General features: G+C 45.8%; 1 protein-coding gene across 8 annotated transcripts in view; it reads right to left on the reverse strand.

The window, feature by feature from the left end:
• The window catches only part of NEBL (nebulette), a 743,048-nt gene that overhangs the window by 241,262 nt on the left and 479,328 nt on the right, over positions 1 to 22,458 (reverse strand). For 5 of the 8 annotated variants that reach the window (XM_069211783.1, XM_069211782.1, XM_069211780.1 and 2 more), the window contains one exon: positions 15,172 to 15,276. The exons of the other annotated variants lie outside the window; for them this stretch is intronic. In XM_069211783.1, coding sequence (XP_069067884.1) covers positions 15,172 to 15,276 — 105 coding nt within the window. The remainder of the gene's footprint in view (positions 1 to 15,171; positions 15,277 to 22,458) is intronic. 8 annotated transcript variants of the gene reach the window in all.

Genomic DNA, 22,458 nt, shown 5'->3' on the forward strand with positions numbered 1-22,458 from the left:
TTTGTTTTAGCTGTTTTTAGTGGTCCGGGCACTTTACCATTGTTGACCAGTGCTAAAGTGCTCCCTGCGTAAATTGTGATTTGATTATCCCTGATTGGCATATTTGATTTACTAGTAAGTCCCAAGTAAAATGCACTAGAGGGCGCCAAGGATCTGTAAATCAAATGCTACTAGTGGACCTGCAGCAATGATTGTGCCACCCACATTAGTAGCCCTGTAAACATGTCTCAGACCTGCCATTGGAGTGTCTGTGTGTGACGTTTTACACCAATTTAACCTTGCATGTGTACCTACTTGCCAGGCCCAAACTTTCCCTTTTACTACATGAACGTCACCCCTAAGGTATGCCCTAGTTAGCCCCATAAGCAGGGTGCAGTGTATTTTAAAGGTAGGACATGAACTGGTTTGTGTTGCATGTGCTGATAGTGAAATATTGCAAATTTGTTTTTCACTATTGCATGGCCTATTTCTCCCACAAGCTAAGGTGGGGATTGCCTTTAAATATCTTTTAAGTGCAGTTTCTCATTGGGAGCAGATAGACATTTGGAGTTTGGGGTCTCTGAACTCACAATTTAAAAATACATATTTTTCTAAAGTTGTTTTTTAGATTGTCTGATTGGAAATGCCACTTTTAGAAAGTGGGCATTTTCTTGCTTAACCATTCTGTGCCTCTGCTTGGCTGCTCAACATATATCTGGGTCAGAGTGACAGTTGGGCTGTTTGTGAATTCACTCTCAACAGTAACACAAAGGAAACTGTGTCCTGCATTTCCTGATGAGTCTTCGTGGGCTAGAGTGGGAGGGAGGAGCTGTGACCTTCACTTGAAAGGGCTGTGTTGTCCCCTAACAATACAGTCTCCAACCCCCTAGAGTGTGGGGGCAGAGCAAGGAAGAGGAGGCATCTTGTGCACTACAAAGACTTTCCTTTGAGGTTTACCTATTTCAAAGGCAGAAATGAGTAAAAGTAGTGGACCCAAAACCCCAGTGTTAGAAATGGGGTTTCTGGTTGGCTAGTGTATGCACCTCAGCCAGGCAGAACCCACCCACTCTAGTCAGGGCAAGGGAGTTACACGTCCAAGATAACCCCTGCTCACCCCCTTGGTAGCTTGGCACGAGCAGTCAGGCTTAACCCGGAGGCAATGTGTAAAGCGTTTGCACAACACACACACACATGTGGCGCAATATCCCCACCACAAAGGAAACACAACACCAGATTATATGAAAATATACTATATTGTACACAACGCAATTATCAGACCAAACATATCAGTACTATCCTGCTACCTTAGCAGTTGTCAGAACGTTACACATTAGTTACTCTGCAAACTAGCAGTAGTCACACATAACACACAGGTTACTTAATATTCTGCAACATAAGCAGTAGTTAGGAAACACGTTATCACATTAGAACACTTGTCATAAGAATATCATAAAACGCCCATAGTAGGAACATTAGAAAACAAATGGCAAGTTAGGGAAACATATTAGCAAGTCATGCCCATAAAAGGAACATTTGCAGATGTATATGACACACCATCAAAAACAGGTAGGCAATATATAAATCAGGAGAAGTCTCTAATAAGAACTTATGTTCTATATATTGTTCCTTTAACAGTACCTGGCTTGATGAAGGCACCTCCAGTGCATAGAGGATGAACAATGGGGCCCCCGGCGCTCCTATGCGCAAAATGGGGGCCTCAGACATCCTTTTGTGGATAAGAGGGCGGCACGCACCTCCTCTATATTATTGACGGGCCCCTCCGGGGACCGGGATTACTGGGGGCCATCCAGGAAGCACTTTTCAAAGCGCTAAGGCCATACTTATAGCCCAGGTTGCGGCGGTGATTCCAGCATGAAACAGGTGCCTCGAAGTGCCTGAGGGCACAGAAGAGCGCTCTCTCAGCGCAAAGGGGATATCAAGGCAGCACTCCTTGTGCAGGGAAAAGTTACAGGGGTCAGGGGCCACGGCACCCTGCCCCTGGGAAAAATGAAGCAGGAACTGTACTTATAGTCAGTTCTTACAGTGTTTTACAATGGTAGGGAGAGGAGGTTCCAGCCAGTTACAACTGGTTCTGGGAGTGCCCCCTATCTTCTTTCAGCACAGGCTCCAAACATTAGTGGGGGGTTAACGACCCTATTGTGTGAGGCCAGGGCACAGCCTTTACAAATGTAGGTGTGCCCCGCCTCTCCCTTCTCTCAGCCCAGGAAGACTATTCAGTATGCAGATGCACCTCTGTGACACCTCCACCCTCCCTGTGTACAGGCTGTCTGAAAAGTATGCACAAAGCCCCAACTGTCACTCTGCCCAGACGTGGATTGGAGTCAAGCTGCAAAACACGAGAGTCATAAGCACAGATAAATGCGCACTTTCTAGAAGTGGCATTTCTGTGATAGTAATAAAAAATACACCCACACCAGTAAGCAGCATTTATTATCACCATCACAACCATACCAAACATGCCTACGCTACCCCTCATAAATCAGACAATACCCCTTACACATAAGGCAGGGCATTTCTAATGCAATCATATGAGAAGGCAGCACTCACAGCAGTGAGACACCAAGTTAGGCTGTTTGTCACTACTAGGACAGGCCATGCAATATGGCACATGTCCTGCCTTTCTACATACATGGCACCCTGCCCATAGGGCTAGCTAGGGCGTACCTTAGGGGTGACTTACATGTAGTAAAAGGGGAGTTCTGGCCCTGGCAAGTAAGTTTAGAAGCCAGGTCCCTGTGGCAGAAAACTGCACACACAGGCCCTGCGCTAGCAGGCCTGAGACCGGTTTCGAGAGTCTACTTCAGTGGGTGGCGCAAGCAGTGCTGCAGGCCCACTAGTAGTATTTAATTTACAGGCCCTGGGTATAGAGATACCACTGTACAAGGGACTTATAGGTAAATTAAATATGCCAATTAGGTATAAGCCAATCATACCAACTTTAGATGGGAGAGCAACTGCACTTTAGCACTGGTCAGCAGTGATAAAGTGCTCAGAGTCCTAGAGCCAACAGCGAGAGGTCAGAAAAACCAGGAGGAAGGAGGCAAAAAGACTAGGGATGACCCTGCGTAAGGCCAAAAGTCCAAAACCCAGACTTGTAGAACACTGCTGGATCAAGAGGAACCTGCCAAGGAGAAGAGCTGAAGAGCTGTGATGAGGAGTACTGCCCCTTTGATGTGTGTGCTGTGCTGGGTTGGTCTACAGTTGCTGCTTTTGCCTTAGAGAGGACAAAGACTGGACTTTGCCGTGTATACTCTTTGTGAAGTTTCTACGCTGGCTTGGATTGAGCTTGCCTCCAGATATGAAGTCTCAGGGACATCAAAGACTTCACCTGCCAGCACCTGGGCTCTCTTGCTGAGACCCCCTGACTTGCCAAGTGGTGCCACATCCATTCCATGGGCCCCTGGAAGAACAAGCTGGAAGAACCTGAGTGAAGATCCATGCACCAGAGCCGAGTGGCAGAAAAATTGGCGTAGCACCTGCATTGCGGCTGTAAAATTGACGCAGTGCTTGCCTCAGTGCTGCAGTAATCAATGCACCCCCACCTCAGCGCGACTTCACTGCGCCATGCATCTGGAGTTTCCACGCATTGTCCCTGGGTATCAAAACCTTCAAAATCACTGCATGGACCCAAGGCTGCCGGCCCGGATACCGGCACATCCGTTTCCCTGCAAGAAAAGAATTGATTCATCGTTTACCATGCGAGGAAAGAATTGATGCACGGCCTCACTTGTGAATAAGTAATTGACACATCTCTTGCTTTTCTGATGCACCGTCACCCTTGCAGCTCTATTTTTTATGCATACCAGGTACCTTGTGCTAAAACAATGCATCCATTGATTCTAATGGATTAAGAGTCTTTTACTTTAAAGTTTGATATATTTTCTTGTGTATTTTGGAGATTTGTCATTTGATTTAGATAAATACTGGCTATTTTTGTAAATTGGTGTGGAGTTCTTTCGTGGTGTTTTCACTGCGTCAGTGTATGTGTTTGTGCAAAGACTTTACACATTGCCTTTTTAGATAAGCCTGACTGCTTGTGCAAAGCTACCAAGGGGGTGAGAAGGGGTTATCTGAGCTGTGTATCTCCTTTACCCTGACTAGAGTGAGGATCCCTACTTGGACAGGGTGGAAACTAACTGCCAACTAAAGACCCAATTTCTAACTGTTGCCCTCTCCTTCCAACTGATATTTATTTGTGGCAGAGAACAGTACTGGGACTCTAAGGGCTAGGGTTATGGGAGGGCCTCTGGGACAGCAGGACAATTGAGTGGACAGGCAGTGGCCTGAAGGGTCAGCGGAGTTGGCGGAGGGGAACATTTACTGAAATATACAGAACGCACGGAGCCCAAACTTTGTTGAATTAGAGCGGTGTACCCCGCGTCAGGTCGACCAATATTTGAGGTCCAAGGGGAGACCCAGCTTATTCCCCCGTGCCATTTTAATCATTGGGAGTTGAATTGCTGGGTCCCACTCTGCCTTTGGGACCACACACTCTGAAGGTTGGGAGACCTGGCAGTGCTTTGGTTTCCCTGTTGGGGGAAACTCAGTGCCTGTGGCTTACATTCTGTGATGGCAGCAGGGAGCCTGGATAATGGATTTGACTACTTTATGGCTGTACAGTGGTTGACAGAGCCATGAGACAAGCAGCCTGGGTGGGAATCCGGCACACGGACGGCCCGGACTGCGGTGCCCATGAGCCTTGATTGCCACACATTTGTTCTACAGTGCCCCACCCTCACGTTGAGGAGCGGCGATATGTGTCTGTGACCGGCAGTGGAATGCTGCGGGACCCTAGTGGGCTTGAGATGAGGCCAGTCAGGCCCTGTGGCATTGTCCCAGGTTGAACATGAGGTATTTGTCACAAGCTTGAGGACAGAGGAGAGGGGAACCCTCCAGCGAAGTGCAGGAGAGCCCCTTTTGTGGGGTACTGTGTTTGGGGAAAAGGAGGTCATCCAGAGTTACCGAGGGGCCCACTGAGCCACCTTATCCCCCACCATCCCACTAGTGAACAGTCCCACATGGTTGACTTCTGCAAGGACAAGGTCCGGGGGCAACTATACCCTGAACTGGACCACAGATAGCCTATCTGAATATATTTAACAGACTTCTGTTCTATGCTGGCTGTGGTTATCTCCTGTGGATTTTAAGCATGCCCCTCGTCTAAAAGCCTGAATCCTCAAGTACGGTGGGCTGATGGTCACAAAGGGTTAAGACATAGCACCTCTGAGTGCGCAGTAAATAGGAATTGACCAATTTACAGTCTCTTGCGCAGGAGGGGGCCTGCCAGTGGATGATAATGGGAATTGCAGGTCCCACAGGGTCCAACAGGGGCCCAGATCCTTGCAGCTATTGAGGCTTCAAGTGCAACAGTACAAGCAAAGATTGAAGCCATTGCACTGGACATTAATATGCTGCGAAAGATGTCCATAAGGTAGCTGAGAGGTCTGGTGAAACAGAACAAGTGTCTAAATTGAAAGAGGAGCTGGCGACGCTGATGGCCAGGATGGTTGCACTTGAGGCTCAGTCACAGAGACTGGAGATGCAATCACAGTAAACAGACGTTCAGTCCCACAGATGTAATTGAAAGGCCGAAGGCAACACACCAGAGCTGTTCCTGGAGGGTTGCATTATGGCGTAATTCCCAGATGCAAACCTGTCACAGATGTATGTGGTGGTGTGGGCCCAGCAGCCATAGCCAGAAGCACCCGACAGCTATTAGAGGCTGGGATGCTATTTTACAGGATGTATGGCAGAAGGGGGAACCCTCTTTCGAGAACCAGGTCATAAGCATATTCCCAGACTATACACAAACTGTCCAGCAACAGAGGCAGACATTTAGTGGCGTTAAGAAGAAGTTGAAAGGACTGGGCCTTAAAAATATGTTGCTCCACCCGGCTAAACTAAAAGTGATATAAGATGGCTGTTCACACTTTTTCACAAAGCTGATGGTGTCTGGGGCTGGTTAGAAACCAAGGGTGATGGGCAAATCCCAGCTCTGACCAAGGGGGCTCCCGAGAAGGGACTAGGTGCGGATGATGGACTGGATCAGTAGTGAGGAACGAAGTAAATGAAGGCAGAGCTCCCCTTCCAGCACAAAGGTGATGGTTTGCTGGGATTCCGTATTAGACCTCGAACAACAGCATCAGGAAGGGGAGGAGACCAGGACACTGGTGGAATCGGTCACTTCCATTGACTCCGCTGGAAGTACTTCAGACTTGGTGGATGATACGCAGGTTCCTGGGGTGGAGCAGAACTTAATCTTACTAACTGAGCCAACCTGATGCTATCTGTCTACGGGGAACAAGATGTCAGGCCTGGGGAGGTGAGGAGGCCTCTTTCTGAGTTGAGCAAACTGCAGATACGGTTCTATACATTGTTGGCATAGGCTCTGCAACACTAACAGTTCAGACTTTAGACTTGTTGGGTCATGCATGGGGACAATATTTTTTGTAGACGTGAGGCAGGTACATAGGGACAAGACCCATTGATGGGCTCGGGCCACAATTAGAGCCCCCCTACCCTGTTTTTGAGTGCATTAGTGACTGCATTTTATGGGGTGAGTGTGCGAGAACCGTAGGAACGCCTTAGGGGTTAGATTGTGGCTTGGGTTGCTACTGGTTAACTTAGGGACACACCTCACCCTTGGGATATAGTCAAGCAGTTGAGTAGAGGAGTAGGATTCTGTAGCATATTGATATAGTCACGAGAGTTAGCAGTTTCATATAAGAATGGGTTGGTACGATATGGTTGGGGAGACTTAAGTTACATTTCGAAGTGTTTACCTGGGGAGGGGCTGGGTGAATGTTTGTTGGGTACAGTTTTTTTTATTTAGGCATGTGGTAGTTCCTCTTCTCGCGGGAGGTGTGGTGTGAGGTGGTTGGAGGGGCGGGTGGGCGGGGGCCTGGGAGAGTGGGACAATGATGTGTCATCACTATTATTCCTGACTGAAGGCCCCTCACACTTTCTCACATGGCATGTAAGGCGTCTGAACTCGTTTTTTAAGTGGTACATGAAGCAGGTGGGGATCCACATTGTGCTGCTGCAGGACACATATATAATGGATGGGGAAGTGCAAAAATTGCATGAAAAGTGGGGAGGGGGGGCACTGTGCTCCTCTTCATACTCGTCCTACCCTAGGCGCCTCCATTTGGGTAGCACCTGGGGTCCTGTTTCAGCAGCACAGTCACAAGGCAGACAATGATGGCTTGCTGGATGTTGTGGAATTATGCCTTCTTAACATGTATATACCCCTAAGACAGATGATGGTGACTTTTTTGAGGTGCTAGAGACTTTACTCCTACCATATGTGGGGGTGTCCATGGCCTGCACTAGGGATTTTAACTCTATCCTGTATGGATGCATGGAGAGGCACCCGTCCAGACTGGGAACAAATCCGAACATGGCGTCAAGGCTACAGAAGGCTATGACCAAACTGCAGTGCTTGAACATATGGAGGGAACTTAAACCAACTGCTAGGGAATTCTCTTGCTATATGCCCATGCACTGAGCCCACAGTCAATTTGACCAGTTTCTGTTATATGCTGATAGTGCACTAAATGTTCAGAGAGGGAGATAACAGGTGCACTTTCTGTCAGACCACACTCTCTGCCTGCTGGAGTGCAGGCTGGGGGACATAGACCAAGCATTCCCCTATGGAGACTTTGGCCGGAGTGTCTGAGAGACCCTGAATAAAAATTACATATGCAATTGACATTATAGTGCTACTTTGACAGCAACTGGAATGCTCGGGAGCCTTGTGGAATGGAGTGAGGAGCTTTAAAGGTTGATGTGAGGGGTGAGAGCCTCAGTAAGGTTTATGGCACTAGAACGAAACTTTGAACAGGAATTTCAGGAGGTCATCCTGACTCAAATGCAGAGCCAGACTGTGGGACAGGTGGGGGGAGCAATGTTTGCGGAGGCACACAGAAGGGTAGCGGGCATCTGGAACAGGCTAGACTGCCATGTACGGAGGGAATACTTACAGAGATTACATAGGAAGAGGGACCACTCTGGACGACTGTTAGCCTGGCTCCTTAAATGTGAGTGGCCCCCACCAATGATCCTTTTCCTTATCCAGACAGACTGCGAGATAATGGTGGGGCAGGCAGCGATTAATTTAATGTTGCAAGACCATCTGGCATGGGTTTATGTGCCCCTTTGAGGAATGCAGAGCACAGACTGGAGGCATTTTCTGAATGGGGTCATGGTCTTCAGATTGCTGGTGGTTCAGAGGGAAAGCCCAGAAGAGGAAATACAACTGGAAGAATTACAGGAGGTCCTCTGAGAAATGGCTCGCGGGAAGTGTCCAGGACCAGACAACCTCACGGTAGAGTATTACCCGACATATTCTGCTGATTTACTCCCTCGGCTCCTGGAAACTCTCCAGGAAGCAAAAGCAAGTGGTACCCTACCAGCACACATGTAAAAAGCTTTCATAGTCGTGCTTCTGAAGCCAGGTAAAGATAAGAGGGATCTTGGATCATAACTGCTGCTGTCCATGCTTAATGTGGATGTTAAATTGCTTTTGGAAGCACTTGCGAAGCATTTGAGCTGCACGCACCTAGTACACAATGACCAGTGTGGATTTATGCCAGAAGGGGGCATCCATATAAACCTACGGCAGCTTTCTCATGTAATGCATGCCACCCTGGGCATGGCAGATGAAGCAGCGCTGGTTGCCCTAGACATTGAGAAAGCTTTTGATACTTTCTCCTTGGAGTATCTGTGGGGAGTGCTGTGGAGAATGGGGTTGGGGCCGGGGTACTTGTCCTGGTTGTGCCTCTTATATAAGGAACCCAGGGCGAGGGTACGTACTGGACAGGTGGTATCAGAACATTTTAGCATAGAGAGAGGAGTAAGGCAGGGATGCCCACTGTCCCCTCTTCTCATTGCACTGGTCATGGAACCGTTGCTGGAGCACTTGAGGAATGTAATGTTAATGTATGAAACCCTTCTATATGTGACTGACCTGTAAAGATCGGTGCCGTGCCTCTTGTACCTGATGGCTGACTTTGGGAGAGTAGCACGCCTGCAGTCAACAGGCACAAGATGATGCTCTTTCCCCTGGTGTCTTTGGGTCACCGAGAGGTGACTGAACTCTCTTAGGTGGGATTACCCTGTGAGAGGATGCAATTCCGCTACCAGGGGATGGAGATAACAAATTAACAAAAACTGCAGTATGAGTTTAATATAGGACGAGTTGTGGAAGTTCTCACTGCCTCAGTTAAGTTCTGAAACACTCTGCTGCTGTCCATCATGGGCAGAGTGGCAGTTAGTGAGCTGGTATTGCTGCCGAGGTGTCTACATACTATGCCAAACTCTGTTTGTGGCCTCCTTCTGAACTCCTTGTTCAGGCAGAGAAAAAGAAAGTCAGCGCCCTTAGTGTGTGCAGGAAAACACAGCAGGGTCAGACTGGAAATCATCAAACTAGACCTAGTAGAGGGTGGATTGAGGCTCCTGGATCCCCAGCTGTACTGTGTGGCAGACTCATCTAGTGCTGTGGTGTGCTGATGGACCTAATTGGCAGAAGAAACACTTGGAGGGACTGGTATCAAAAAAAGACCTTCCTAAACTACTTAAGGTGGGTCACAGGGTGCCGGAAGGCACTCCCTTCATAGTGACCAAGGTCGCACAGGCATGGGAAAAAATGGTCTCATGTGCTGAGGCGTGCGCCGGACACGAATCTTCTTACCATATGGTGGCTGCAGCTCTTCCTCTGAATCCTCACCTCAATGGATGTATTGCAGTAGGTAGATGGACGCTGTTAGAGTGTGGGTGACCTGCTATTCAATGATTCTTTTGTGATGCTGGCAGAAGCAGGGACACTCTTTGGAGTAGGACAAGGGCAATTTTGACAGTACGCAAGTGTGTCTCGTACGGTCTGCGAAATATGGTTCGGGTCCCCCGAATCCCATGTTCTGACAGTAATGCTCTACCTGGGCTCGAGCAGGGGCCTTTTTTCCCAGTTGTATGAGGCCCTGAAGGAATATAGATGACAAAGACGTAACATCTGCCCTCGACTGATGGAATGGTAACCTTGACGTCCCACTCACAGACAGAAAAGGGAAGCGTGCTAGGACATAGGTGCAAGAAACAACCAGTAATTCTCGGTTTAAGCTGACAGTTGTTTTACCTCCATAGGGCCTGCCTGGTATCAGAATGGCTACACAGGCTTCATCGGACATGGTCGGCAGGTTGTGCATGTTGCGCTGTGACCCCTGCTGATTTCATTGATGTTACATGGGGATCCAGAAAACTGAAAGCCTTCTGGGTGGTGGTGCTGAGGTAGGTGACACTGATAACAGGAGTCAGGGCAGAGCTGATGATACGCCATTGTCTACTGGGCCTTTTGCTGCCCCCGGGTGAGGGTAGGAAGATGTGATATAAGTTTGCCCAGAGGGATTACTACTTGGCAGGCATTGTATCACTATTCACTGGGCACGTTCGGCACTGCCCATACAGGACAAGTGGAGAACATACCTACTAGAGTGGGTAGTGGCTGAAGAATGTAGGCTTAAAAAGGTACGCACAGATGACAATGCAGTGAGGGACTTGGAGTTGTGGTGCATGATGGTTGAGTGCCTGGGGGAAGACAGAGGGGAAGTGGGGGATGGTTGAGTTCTATGTTAGCATATGGCTGCGCTGGTGGCCCCGATGGTGGAAGTGGCCCAGAGGTGCTCTCCCTCCAGTAAGCACTGTTGGAATTTAGTGACAGGGACCGAAGACGGTGGCTTTATGAACAAATGCTGGATGTCTGGCAGCTCCCTCCAATGTCCTTCCCCTCGACAAATTGTTCGAATTGCTTAAAGATTTAACCCTTCCAGTTATCACGCATGTACATGTGCCAGGGCCCGCCCCCCTCCCTGCACCAGACCTAAGAGGGAATATATTCATCATTTTTTGGGGGGGCCTCTGTGAGTTGGGGAGCCACTATACTGCAAATCAGTTTTGCTTTATTAATAAACGTCTCAGCCCGGGGATTTGTGACTGTATTTTTGTTTACCATAAAAAGCTAATAAAAAAATCTTCCTCGAACCGACAGGTTACTGACTAATTGGGATCGTGAAAAAGCACGTGGTACTACAGGTACTTCAATGTAGACTTTACTGTAAGGATCAGGCCTTGACCACACGGGGAACCGCTTTTTGGTACAGAAGAGTGAAGACTGTTAGTGGAGTCTGAAAAGCTCACATCATCTAGGACACCTACACTGCCATCAGTTACATTTAGCATCACTTGGCTCAAAACGTGAATTGCTTCCCATCTGGCTGACAACTCATGAGTTCTAGTTCCAGCACACTCTTCTTAGCCTTTTGTTTTTCTTCTAAGTAGACTGGATAAATAAGATTTGAGCTAAAAAGACACATTTTGAACCTGTAATTTCACAATTAATTGGGGGCTCAAATGTTCAAATTAAAGAGCAGTCACATTATTTTTGCTACACCAAATGTGTTTCTTCTGGTGCATTTCTCCCATTGCATTCCACCCGCTGTCACAATTAATTTTCTTTCTACCTGTACGTTTTTGCCTCCAACATCAGTAATGTATTTTCCCTTCAGAAACAGTAACAACCCATTATTTGCACTACACAGATATAGTTAGACACAGATTTAAGAGCTGCAATAAATGTAATCCACGTTTAATTACTTTTACATGGCCAATAAAGTAATTTAAAATGTCAGAGATAATGACATTAATGATGTCATTTATGATATCACCGGTAATGTCATGAGTAAGGTCACGAGTTGTTAACTACTTCTTTTAGTGAAAATCTGAGCTGTTTAAATAAATGTCAAAGAGTTGTGAGCAGAAGAAGACATAGCCTACCCTTAACAAAGTTTTATTCAGTGATGTTTTGGATGATACACCTTCCACTCCACTTATGAAACCAACAAAGATTGCACACAGGCCTTGACTGTATATAGCAGAGGATGGAATCACCCACTAATGAGGCAACCCGCTGCTGCAAAGAGCCAGGCCCTGAACCCACCTGTATAGCAAACCTGGCTATGTGAAGCAAAAACTGTTTGCATAATGTGGCCACATTACCAACCTTTCATACACCAAACGCCTGCATCACTGCATAGCGGGTGTGTTTGCATTCAGCCATGTACAATTGCTATTAGTGGAGGACCTATGACAGCCCTTTGCTCCTGACCTAACTGCCTACAGCCTTCTCCCATAGACAGAGACAGCACACAAGGTAAACGTGCAATAGTATACTAAATTTCCATCAAGAGATTCTGGCAATATAACAGTCCACAAGCCAAACGTCAAGCAGATTGTAAATGTCACCAGAACAGCAAGATGGCACTATATAACCTTGATACTCTTTACATATTTGTGCATTTTTTATATTACAAGTTTAATTTGACGCAGGTGGTTTGAAAATGTGTTTTAAACAAGCAAATGTTTATTGAAAATGATGAGTGAAATACTGTCCAACCAAAGCAGTGAAAACAATTGGAGCAAAACCACAAAGCAGCAAAGCCTACAAATGCAACCTCAAAGAAGAATGCCAACCCCCAAAAAGGGTCTGCTCATCAGCCTGCCAGTACTTGGCCTGAAGGAAGAGGCCACACGTGGAGAAGAGTAGTCGATGGTGAGAAAAGTAAGCTCTAAGCTCTCCTTACCAGCTGTCTGCCGCTACTACAATCGAGAAAAGAGTGCCACACGCCCCCAGTGGTCGACGACCACCAACGGAAGAGAGAGGAATGGGTACGAAAAGCACCAGCAGAGCGCGCCCACAGAGAGTCAGTCTACTAGCTCCATCACTGCCTGACAGGGCACCAGCTCACAAGAATGCACTCTGCAAGGTGAGAGACCGGGAGCACGACGTCAGAGGTGCACAGAGCCCCCCACCCCCCAGGAAATCAAACAGCAGGGGCATGAGCCCTGGGAAGAAAGAGCTAGCAGGGAACAAGGAGTAAGGTTGACCAAATGAGGCCACACCAACCAGCCACCCCAGCACTGGATGGCCACCGTCGGCAGGTCAAGAATGTCACATGGAGTGACCAACCCTGCCAAGCATGCACATGCCTAAGCAGGACCAAGCACTGCGACGGCACAGCCTCAAAGGCACAAGCCCTGACCCTCAAGCAAAGCAGAAAGGAGAATACACACCATCAACAGAGCAGAAGACCAAGGAGATCCTGGAGGAGAGGCCACGTGCATCCTGAGTGGAGGCAGGAGATCGTAGTCACATTAACTGTACTAGAACTGCCCTGCAGTCGGCCAGAGACTGTTCAGGCAGTGTCCTCCACACTTCCTTAAGACTGAGACAATCACCGACCCATTACAGGCAAGAGGAGAGTTGCATGTTCCATAGTGACAAGCTGCCACAATCGCAAATAAAAGGAGACCCTTGTCTACCATGGCCATCCTGAGTTGAATCTGGAATACTTTGCCCCGGAGAATAAAGGTACGGAAGAGGCTGCAGTCCCGATCCATCAAAGCAAACCAACCTCCACTGCCATTCACAACCTGGCGAACGCATTGGTGAGAAGACGCCCAGTCCTACAGACAGGACCGGACTTGAGAGTGGTGGAGCAGGCAGGAGGTCCCAGTGAGGAAAACAGATGACATGTGGCCTGACGCCACCTCGCACAAACTAAAGAGCAAAACACATGTGACGCATGGCAGGATGCCACACTGCAAGCAAGAGTTAAAGAAGAAAGAAGAGCTTGTGACCAGACCCGTCACACTGAAAGACTGGATGATCACAGATGGAAAATGAGCAAAAGATCACAGAGTGAAGAGATGGAGGACTCGTACCAATACCTGAGAGTGCAGTCAGCCACCAGGATGCAGTGACATCACTGGAGACAGCCCAGCGGGGCTACAGAATGTAACCCACCTGCATGCGCGAACCGTGTACCTGTTGCATGCTTCACAGTGCAATCGTCCAGCCACCTGTCACTGGCTGCTTGAAGCAGCTGGCATCTGACTAGCAGCCGCATATGCGGAAGAAGAAAGACTGCACTAAGTGACGAGTCATGTGGCTGCATAATTCCTCCAGGCAAACTCATTCCAGACCGACATCACCATCTATCGCCCAGGTCGCCTAATGGCAAACACATCATCATTGTCATGTGCATCACATGATCCAACAAAGGAGCATCTTATCAGAATGAAGCCTTACCCCGCGAAACATCTAGAGACAAACAAGGCACTCTGGGCAAAGTGGGAAAAGTGTGAGACCAATTGTCGAGAGACTATGTGACAGCCCACCCGCATCTAGTCCCTGTGGGCAAGCACACCGACCAGGTATCATCCACCCTTGCGGTTGCATGAAGGACTTGGACATGGCTCCTGTCAGAGAGCCTGCAGCGGCCTGTAGATGGGCCACCTGAAGCCCAGCACAATCCTTGTGGTCCCGTGGTGACCCACCAAAAGGGCCTCAAGGGAATCCCTGGTCTGGAAGCTGTTCCACAAGGTACCAGGAAGCACTGGGGCTTCAGAGGAAGGCATCCAAGTATCATATGTTCCTCAGTCTTCACAGGATTGGACTTCATTTAGTCAGAATTTCTCACTGGGAACCTTTGCAGCGAACTCAACCAATGCTCCCGATGCAACAAGTTCGAACTGTTTGACAACAACTGCGTTCCTGCGAGAGCACACATGACTGACAACGGTGCGAGAATGGAGAGTGACCCAACCAATAGCCTGTGAAAGAATCCAGACTGCACTTGCACCGTGTTCATGCCCAGCAGTAGCTGGTTAAATCATGGGTTTGTGCGGAGGTGCCTGGGCACTTTCAGCTGCACCAGTCCACTCCAGTCTCGAGACTGAGAGACTTATTTGGTGGTTTGTGTGTTTTTTTTAATCTTACTGGTTGGACTTGTTTTTGATTTTAATAAACTTTGGGAGGAATGTAGTTACCTGCTGGACACATTCTCGTGTTTACTGCACAGCGACTCTAGAGGGATAGCCTTAAAAACAACCATCCAACACAGTAATCACCAGTCAGGTGAGCCCACAAATAAAAGAGCCCCAGTGCACCTGCTCGTGGTTAGTTGAGCACCATATCTCTCTGTGTCTGTGTATTCATTCTCCAGCATGTGTGCCTAGGGCCCACGACACAACACACACAGCGGCACTCCATTAACATTTTACGATAAAGACGGGGTACCTTCTAGTTTCACTAGGCTGTAAGGACTCACAGTAACTTACGATGCTTTGCATCCGACTGGCCTTCAGGGCGTGTTCCAAATACAGCATGTTCGGCAGGTCTAGCGTTGGCTCGTGCATTTGTTGAATGTCTTTTCTGTAGGTCACCTAAATCAACAATACGTAACATGAGGAAAATATTTATAATGTATAACTTCACTTACCTACACTGATATAGCAATAACACTGAGAAAAACTTGAAATAGCATTTCTGCATCTAAACAGTAAGGCAAAGAACCACTAGGTGGCACCCGAGGCAAACATTCAAGCAAAATGCATCGTTAAGAAGCATCACAGAAAGAGAGAGTATGAAAATAGTTAACCTACAAATGTTTACTGTGCACGTGTTAAACAAAACCACTGAATCAATTTTCCATATTAAACGGCGCAACCTAAAAGTATGGCATTGTTGTGACATAACTGAATAGTATATCGTGCGGTTGTCCTTGACAAAAATCGCCACGTACTCTGATTTTACCATCGAATCCAAGCAATATTATATTATGAAATGGTGGAATTTACAGAACAAAATGAGGCAGCAAGGAATGAACACCCTAAAAAGGCGCACTGTGCGAGCGAAATTGACGGGCAACAGTCAATGCGGCCGACGTCTGATCATAGAGCCTTGAAAGACAGAGAGAGAGAGCGTAATCTGGACATAGGAAGTCGTATTTCCTGCTTCACAGGGAGCGTGTGAGCTACCTGCAATTGCTGTCTGCGTCATATTTTTCTGTGAAATATGATTCTTCCTGTTCTCGCTGACCAATGCAGGCCACTAGATCCCAGGATAGTGAAAGTAGGGTTTGAGGACCAATCAGGTTAAAGGGTTACTATTTAAAAGTCGAATTTTTTATTAAGTGTAGCTGCCTAAACAAGTACCACTTTGATGGCCAATGCGGCCCAGGTTTTGGTGTGATGAAAAGAGTAGTTATCAGTAGCGGCGGTACAGGAAACCAAAAGTACTTAGGAGCATATTTACAAGAAAGTGGCGCATCGCTCCCAATGCACCACTTTTCCTGCGTCGCCTGTGCCCCACCTAACAACACCATGGTACAATACGGCTCACCATGGCGGTCGTTACGACAATAGAGTAAAAAAGTTTGCTGCTATTCTGGCATTTTGCTGAGCTAGTGTCAAAAATGTTAACACTAATGCAACAAAGCATAGGGAGGCCCATCTAATAAAATGGGTGAGTCATATTAAGGCCTCCTCTGAGCAGGTGTTAAAAATAACTGAAAAACATTTTTTGGGCCTCCCTGTGTCTGAACGCCTACCCCTTGCATACATTATGCCTGGTCCAGGCATAAAGTGGTGCAAGGGTTTACATAGTGGAACAGTGCAAGCATTGTGCCACTTTGTAAATACGGTGTGGAAGAAAGCCCTTCTTAACATCACCCTAGCGTAAACAAAAATGTAAGGGTGGCGTAAGGTGGCGCTAAGGGCTTGTAAATATGCCCCTAAACCTGGAAAAAATGTTCAAACCAGCCCCCTCTCTTTCTCTAGATCTTTCTTCCAGTATTTCTCTCTATTTCTTTCCATTCTCAGCTTCCAGTGGCTTATGGCTAAAGCCACTGGAATTATGTGACAATGGTAGACCAAATTATACGACAGGGTTAACTAAATTATACAGCAAGCAAATACAAGTTATGCGACGTAATGCAGTACACTTTGTGGTAGTGTTATTTAACTACTTTGAGCTTGTTAAACATGTTAACATTCTGTAGGTAAATATTTAGCCTCGTTAGTACCAGTTTCAGACCCAAATACAGAAATAACTGAAAGGCAAAGGGTAATCTTCCAGTGCGCAGCAACACGAGTCAAAACACTGTTAGCAACTTTTCATCTGTTTAAGATAGAAAAGTCTTTTTTTTATATAAATCCTCAAATTATGTGGCAGGAGATGGATTATGTGGCAAATGTGGCAAATCTATAGTTAGGTAGAAAATGCCCCGGCCGCACAACTACGTTATTACCGTGGCTCTGCTAATTCTCAATTGAATAAATGACGAACTGGGCCCAATTATCAGTAGAGGAATGATTATGGGCCTATATCCACTAGCTATGCAGAGCTAAAGATCTTGGCAGACGTACAACTACTGGCCAGTTGAAGTACCCTTTGTGATAGCCACATCGTGGTTCAAAGACATGACATTTTAAGGTTTGGGACAATGTGAGCCCATTCAGAGTGACCTTGATCTGGGCAGTGGCACAAATAGGAAAGGTCAAAGTATGGTAATTTGAATTGGATTGGATATGGGGTAAAAAGATGTGAAGGTGTAAACTGAGTTTTGTCAACATAGACATAGAATAAGCAACCAAATGTGGAAATAATGTATCTAATTGACGGGGTGAGAGAAACAAGAGAAAAAGGGCTACACCTGAGACTTGAGGAGCACTGGCTGGAAAAGTGGTAGTTTTCTATTTATAATGGAATGAGAAGGTACGAAATGAAATTTGGCCGCATTAGAGCATGGCAGTGGAAAGTTAGGAAGCAAACAAGTTTCTGGTTAAATAATTTTACTGGTAGTTTATATACACTTTTTACATTGGGTAATTGAACCATGGTTAAAGTGAATAACCACCATTCTCAACAGAATTTGCCCCACAATATCATTGTCACTTTAATGTCTAGGAGAAATTAATTTCACAAAAATGCACATTGGAACTGTTTTGTTCAAAATTCATTTTGCAGTGGTTTGAGCATTAGTCCCACTACTTCCAATAAAATATGTCCAGGAAATAGCAGAATAGAATAATTCAGTTACAAAAGTGAATTGTTCACTAAAAAATAAATTCTTGACAAAACAGAAATGACTCGTAAATAGAAACTAAGAAATTGCTAAAAACGTGAACTGATTTATAAAAATCATGACTAGCGCTACACAAACCCATTTCTTCCTCTAAGAAGTAGCGATTCCGGGTTTGTTATTTTAAACAGCAAATTAATAGGCTCTGTTAATTCGCATTGTGGAGAATAAGCTTTTTTGGGGTGTTTTGTGTCTAATCCATACTACGCCAATGGAAAATGAAATATTCACCCAGCATTCAGGTCCGAAGAGAGTATAGGAGTGAAAGGGGGTTTAGAAGAATATAACCAATGCGTGTTCTGCAAGAATTATGGAACCCATTGCAAAATCAAGGCGAAGGTGAAGAGAGAGGTATTCATAACAGAAGATAAACTGAAAGTATTATAACAAAGCTTGGGCACAATTTGTAATTTTATCAGCAACACTAAGGTACAAATGTAAAAAGCAAGGAACAGATTATGGGATATAGGGCCAGATGTAGCAAAATTGCAAATTGCGACTTGCAATTTGCGAGTCCTTCCGACTCGCAAATTGCAAGTCGCAATTTGCAATGCAGAACGGTGTCTCAGACACCGTCTGCGAGTCGGTATTGGGTCGCAAAGACCCACCTCATTAATATTAATGAGGTGGGTCGCAAATTGCGGCCCCATACCGACTATGGGCACTCGCAAACATGGAGGCCTGCTGTAGTCAGCAGACCTCCATGTTCGTGACTGCTTTTAAATAAAGCAGTTTTTTTTTTTTAAAGTGTAGCCCGTTTTGCTTAAAGGAAAACGAGCTGCACTTAAAAAAAAATCCGAAACCTTTAGTTTCGGTATTTTTTCAGTCGCAGGTAGTGGTCCCTTGGACCACTACCTACCCTGAAAAAATTATTTGTGGTCCATTCACAAGGGGGAAGGGGTCCCATGGGGACCCCTTCCAATTTGCGAGTGGGTTACCATCCACTTCAAGTGGATGGTAACTGCGACACCATTTGCGACCGCATATGCGGTCGCAAATGGTATTGCATACCACTGCGAATCGCAAATAGGAAGGTAACACCCCTTTCTATTTGCGATTCGGAAATGCATTTTGCGAGTCGGTCCCGACTCGTAAAATGCATTTCTGCATAGGAAAATGCGATTTGCGACTCGCAAACGGCAGTTTTTGCCGTTTGTGACTCGCAAATCCTTTCCTACATCTGGCCCATAGTGACATATCTTATGTTAGGCCTGTCAGCCTTAGGAGGGTCTTCCCCTCAACTGTTTGCCTTCCTCTTCCATTTTTTCCTGATCTCACTTTTGCTGTTATTAGGACTATGAGTACCTGAGCATTGTTAAAGAGTGCTAAACTGCATGTGCAAACTTCTTAAAATATGGTAACATTGGCAAATCCCCAATTGGCATATATAATATACTTATAAGTCCCTAGTAAAATGGTACTATATGTACTCGGGCCTGTAAATTAAATGCAGCCAGTGGGCCTGCTGCAGTGATTGTGCCACCCACTTAAGTAGCTCTTTAAGCATGTTTCAGGCCTGCCATTGCAGAGGCTATGTGTGCAGTTTTAAATTTCCATTTCGACCTGGCAAAATAAATCTTTTGCCAGGCCCAAACATTACAAATGTCACCCCTGGGTAGGCCCTAGACAGTCATAGGGCAGGGTGCAATGTATTTAAAAAGCAGGAGATGTATTTTTAAGTTGTACATGCCCTGGTAGTGAAAGATTCTTAAATTCTTTTTTCACTACTGCCAGGCCTATCTCTCCAGGAGGATAACATTGACGTTGCCTTATTACATTTTATAAGTATAATTTTAAATGGGAAGAGATAACCAGCTCTGGAATCACAATTTAATATCCTAATTTGGTGAAGTTGGATTTAAACATTTCAATTCTGAAAATGACACTTTTAGAAAGTTGGCATATTTTTGCCTTAGCCATTTAGCAACTGTGGCCTGTCTCTGTTCACATGACTGGGTCTAGCTGACAGTTGAGCTTTGTGAATTCCTCCTAGACAGCCACACGCAATAGGAAGCTTAGGTGTGCCTTGATGGACCAACACTTGCAGGATGTGAGGGTGGAGCTGGGCACAGCCCCACTTACACCTGGTGAGGCTGTGTCCCACTTCCTCAAAAAGGACTGCATATCTCCTGCAGTAAGCCTAGAGTCAGGGAAGGCAGGATGCCTATGGACTTCAAAGGAGAACCTATTGAAGCTTCTCCCCTTACTTCAAAGGCACAATGGGATTTAAATACTGGACCTCAGACATCACCTCTTCAGTACACTTCTGGAACTGTTGATACTCTCCCAGCAAGAAGGACCTCTGTGCGGCTGAAGAACTGCCACTCTGCTTCACTCCTGCATTGCTGTGCTGACCTGCTGTCCTCTGGCCGGGTGAGAAGTACTAGACCTGCATCTCTTGAACCCAGAAGCCAAAGTAAATGCAAAGGCTAGTTGGCTGGCCTCCTCATCTGAAGCCTCAGGGACATAACAGGCTTCCAACAACCTTGCATCTGCACCAGGACTCTGCCATCTGTGAGTTTACCCTGCCAAGTGGTGCTGCCCCAGACCTAGACCGCTGGAAGTGGGCTTAAGGTGATTTGCCAACCTCTGTGGATTATCACCTCTGCTGCGTGGCACAATCCCGAGCTGAACTGATGCATCTCGAATACTGTGTAGATTGGACCCATTGCAAAGACTTGCATCATTGCGGCAGCTGCATTGCCTTCGGAACAGACGCTGCGCAACACATCCTTTGTCGCATGTCCTTGAATCTCTCATCAACAGCAGACTTGATGATGAGTCTGGACTCCACATCGCATCCCCACAGCTCCTCACAACAGACCCATCAACCCAACTGTGCAACCAATCCCTAACTCTGGACTTCGCATCGCGAACCCTCACTGGTAAGATCCTTGACTTTCTTGCAACAAGACCTTGTACAAAAGCCTCACCAAGTCTTGGAACTAGTGCATCAGGATTGAGGATACTTTTGTGCAGCAGACTTAACTGGGTCCCTGCAGCCAGCACAAGCACCATTGCAGTCAGCCAGAGCTCGTGACTTTGTCCTGGTCCGGCACGACCAGAAATTAACAGTTGGTGCTATATGTCTTTTGGCCCTATTTTCCCTAAAATGGTTAAAATTCAATATCTCTGAAAATATGTTTTTCTTTTAATCTCTGACTATAGGTGTTATGAGTTTTTAAAGGTGTTTTGTAACAGCATATGTGAAAGCAACTTTTAATATGTCATTATTTCCAGTATTCAGTATAACCGAACTGGGAGGAGAATGTTTAGACAGTGGTTTGCAAGAGGCGGATATTCAAAATCCTCAAAAGATAGAGGTGGGAAAATGGATGGATATTTTTATATTTGCTCTATCCACAAAGAGTGAGATCACAAGAAACTTAGAAATAACACTGACTCACCTTTAAGGAGCAAGGGCTGACCCCAAAGTTATATCTTGAAAGGTTATTGGGGGTGCACTTGTATGTAATTTAAAAACAATAAAATTGAGAGATAAACAAATTAAGGTCTAAAGGATGGTTAATTAAAATTAGAGATTACTATCTAGATGCCACAACAAGTTAACAAATATATAAGGAAGGCTTAAAAAAGCTTAAGTATTTACATTTACAGTGAAGGTTTCATTTTTTATAAAAAACTAACTTTGGCAAAAGGACTTTTGTACCTACATTCAGTTCAAAAGAAACAATTGCATCAAATGTGAACATCAAAAACATAGAACTGTTCAGAAGCAGTTTAAACTGTGTAGTGGGGTAATGAGTAGGATGGTGAGGGGAAAAAACACATTATTTTGTGATGAATATAAATCAGCTTACATATCAAAATAATTGAGGCTTGGATTTGTAATTGTCATCATAAAGCATTTTAAAAGAGTGGAGTCTTAGATAACTTTTTCATAATTGTGAGTGTGAAAAACAGCAAGGTTTGTGGCTAGGCAATTTTAGACAAGGAACAAATCTTGGAAGGAAAGTTTTGTGTTGACAAGCATGCACCTCATTTGCTACTGTGGTAAGTTGCATGCCCTATCTACAATAATAACACAAACATTGGAGTGCCTCACCAAAACTTTCTTCTTTCCTTCCAAGAATTGGAACCTGCCCACACCTGATCTGACTTTGTTACTTAATTTGAAATTATTTTACACAATGCTTTGCTTAGTTCATATCTTTCAACATTTTGTCTATGACCACCAAAGGTTTATATTTAAATGATGCAGTTTTTCCAAAAATTGCTTACAATGTCAGGCCTGTGTAACCAATTTTCTGTTACACACCAGTTTGCTCACTGTAGCTGTGTGCTTTTCACCCTGTCTTGGACACGTTAAGGTTTGAGTTTTGGTTTGAAGAGGCAGTTCTTGGATCAATGTAAGGATTGCTTTGGAACTTTTACTTTTGCTGAACAATGTAATTAAAGAGATTTAAAGGATTAAGACCTCACTAGGCTTCTCAAATATTTAATCTGCAGATAATAAAATGGT

This window comes from Pleurodeles waltl, chromosome 10, assembly GCF_031143425.1.
Source record: "Pleurodeles waltl isolate 20211129_DDA chromosome 10, aPleWal1.hap1.20221129, whole genome shotgun sequence".
Classification (NCBI taxonomy): Eukaryota; Metazoa; Chordata; class Amphibia; order Caudata; family Salamandridae; genus Pleurodeles; species Pleurodeles waltl.